The sequence below is a fragment of the Morone saxatilis genome, unplaced genomic scaffold (genome assembly GCF_004916995.1).
Source record: "Morone saxatilis isolate NCDOM2014 unplaced genomic scaffold, NCSU_SB_2.0 Contig3, whole genome shotgun sequence".
Lineage (NCBI taxonomy): Eukaryota > Metazoa > Chordata > Actinopteri > Moronidae > Morone > Morone saxatilis.
This window is the reverse complement of record NW_023339873.1, coordinates 20,109-22,910: the sequence shown is the minus strand read 5'-3', so window position 1 is coordinate 22,910 and position 2,802 is coordinate 20,109. Positions and strand designations below refer to the sequence as shown.

Here is a 2,802-nt window from a genome sequence, read left to right as displayed (position 1 = left end):
AAACCTCCTGAACCATGAACACTAAAGGAATCCTAACCGGGAGAAGCTGACTGAACCTCTGGATCTGCTTTTCCTTTCAATGATTGTAATAATTTCTATGTTCTTATAATAATTACAGAATAATAATTTAAGTTTAAGTGCATCAAATGGTTCTGGCATCCCATTAATTCCTGATAACAGACACCTCATCAGACGTTATAGATTATAGATATAACAGTCACAGTTTAATACTTGTAGTTTAATACTAACTACATTTTACTCTTTATACACATACTGTTATTGTAGTGACACGGTGTACTTGTAACAGAGTGTTTGTACTGCAGTAGTACTGCAGTATTGGTACTGTGTAGTACTGCAGTATTGGTACTGTGTAGTATGAGTACTGTGTAGTACTAGTACTGTGTAATATTAGTACTTTGTAGTAGTATTAGTACTGTGTAGTATTAGTACTCTTACTGCACCTGCAGGGTGAACAGTGATGTCAGAGCGATGGCTGCCCTCTCCTCGGTGATACTGGTCCTGGGTTGGCCCTCCCACACCACCCCATCCTCCAGGTCCTTCTGCTTCAGCAGAGTCCGGGTCATCACAGGTCCTCCGTCCTTCCTGCTGGTCTCGTAGTTCTGGTCCAGGGCAGTCCCCAGCTCAGAGTCCGACTCTAGCGGAGCCAGGTCCTCTGAGAGTCCGGGCGGGGGGCTGGTGGATCTGTGGGGGCTCAGGGTCTGGGACAGGCTCCTGGGTTTGAGTTTCTTCCTCCTCTTGAAAGTGGGGGGTTGAGGGGAGTCTGGGATCTGGACTGCAGGCTGTTTGGGGACGAGGTTTGAGTCAGCTTGACTGGGTACAGCTGCTGGTTCTGGTTTGTAGTGTTTTGGACCCCTCTGCTTTGAGCTCTCTCTCCTGGAAGTTCTGGTCTCTTTGAGGGTGGGTTTGGGTCTCTTGGAGGGGGGGACAAACCCAGATATGAGGTCTGAGGTTCCGGTCTGTTTCTTTAAGATGCTGTCCAGGGTGCGGACGTAACTGGTGCTCCTGGTGGGCAGTTCGTAGACCGGTGGCTCCACAGGGGGCGGAGAGAAGCTGGCGGCTCGCTGGTCGATCAGCTTCCCTTCGTTTTCTAGGTACTGGTCCAGCATGTCGCTGCAGAATGCCGACAGGTTCTTCTTCGGAACATCAGGACCGGGACCAGCTGACAAACGCACAAATGGGTAAATACAAAGGACCTGAGACCTGGTTCAGATCCAGGCTGATCCAGATAAAGTGAGATATTACCTTCTGGTCTGGGCGGTGGCGGGGCGACCAGAGTCTCTGACGGACTGAACTTCTCCCTCCAACCTTTGATCTGAGTTACATCTGTGGTTTTACCTGTTCTGGACACAAACGCTGAACAAACACCTGCAACAAACACCACACAGACAGTTACAATATATAGATTATAGATTATTGTAATTATTATTATTATATAATAGTATATAGAGACATTATATAACAAAATGAAGACGCTGTTCATGTTATTAGACGAAGATCTGATTGTCAAAATGTATTATTTATAGTGGTTTTGATCTTTCTGTTATTGTTTTGCTCTGTTATACTGTTATACTATATACTATTAGAGAGTTAGACTCTCTAACAGTTTCTACCCCCAGGCCATCAGACTCTTAAACAGTACAGCCCCCCACACTTAATCACCCCCACTGTAATGTGATGTCACTCAGCACCTGAAGTGTAACTGTGAGGCACAGAGCACCTTTCTACTCAGGTTTCTTTCTTTGTTTACAGTACAAATTTTCTGTACTTTAAGTTTGTTGTTGTAAGTTGTAAGTTATAAGTTATATGTTATATTTTAGTTATATTTTATATTGAACATTTTTATATTTTTTAAATTATTATGTCCTTACTGTTCTAATTGTGTGTCACCTCAGGGAGTCAGACAAAGTAAGATTTTCATTATGCGTACTAACCTTGTGTTTATAATGTACATATGATAATAAACCTCTTGAATCTTGTTTTGTTCTGTCTGTTATTGTTTTACTGTTATTGTTCTGTCTGTTATTGTTTTGTTCTGTCTGGTATTCAATTCAATTCAATTTTATTTGTATAGCACCAATTCATATTTTCAAATAGAGCAAGTCTAGACCGAACTCTTTATAATATTATTTACAGAGACCCAACAGTACCACCATGAGCAAGCACTTGGCTCCTGTTACCATGGAAAGTGCCTCTGAGTACCTTTAAAGCACTTTATTTAATAAATGTATACTTTTTAATTTTTAAGCTCAGCTGTGTCTGACCCTGACTCAGGAACGAACCCTGAGGCGCTGGCAGCTCCTGAGTCAGCGGCTCCACAGAGACTCCAGGAGGAGGGATTGGCAGGCGAACTCCCAGGTACTGCAGGTCTATGGCCAGAGTCGGATCCAGCAGGTTCATCTTTAGACCAACTAAGTTCACACAGAAACAGGTCACCACATTATTTTCAGTGCTGTTAATCAATACTCAATATAAAATATAAGTACTAAGCTTACAATATTTACATATCTATTTATATACTATGCGCATATATATATAAATATCCAGAAGTATCTAATACACCTAACCCTACTACCCTACTATGACCTAATAGTTATAGTATAGTACATATGACCTCATACTATATTAAAAATATCAATATATAATACTACGTATATGACCGCATCGCTTACATTATATCCTAATACTATATATATATATACTATATGAAAATATAAATAACCTTCAGGCCTATAACTATCATAATTATATCTATAATACTAAGATATATTAAACCTATACTAT

General features: G+C 40.9%; 1 protein-coding gene across 2 annotated transcripts; it reads right to left on the bottom strand.

The window, feature by feature from the left end:
- Positions 1 to 430: 430 nt before the first annotated feature.
- LOC118337229 (MAX gene-associated protein-like) lies at positions 431 to 2,425 on the bottom strand. 2 transcript variants are annotated; one of them, XM_035674154.1, is made up of 3 exons: positions 2,283 to 2,425; positions 1,264 to 1,386; positions 431 to 1,180 (listed from the first exon to the last, which is right to left on the bottom strand). In XM_035674154.1, exons 1-3 carry the CDS (start codon positions 2,416 to 2,418, stop codon positions 453 to 455), a joined length of 987 nt encoding a protein of 328 aa, XP_035530047.1. In that variant the 5' UTR covers positions 2,419 to 2,425; the 3' UTR covers positions 431 to 452. The 2 variants fall into 2 exon arrangements, with proteins under 2 accessions (XP_035530047.1, XP_035530048.1); XM_035674155.1 differs by having other exon boundaries at positions 2,301 to 2,425.
- Between the last annotated feature and the right edge of the window lie 377 nt (positions 2,426 to 2,802).

Bases quoted from the DNA above. Each gene is read 5' to 3' on its own strand.
- LOC118337229 (XM_035674154.1), bottom strand. From the start codon at position 2,418: ATGAACCTGCTGGATCCGACTCTGGCCATAGACCTGCAGTACCTGGGA. The intron at 1,387-2,282 runs GTCAGACACAGC...TGTTTGTTGCAG, and splicing joins GGGTTCGTTCCTGAGTCAGG to GTGTTTGTTCAGCGTTTGTG. The intron at 1,181-1,263 runs GTAATATCTCAC...TGCGTTTGTCAG, and splicing joins GCCACCGCCCAGACCAGAAG to CTGGTCCCGGTCCTGATGTT.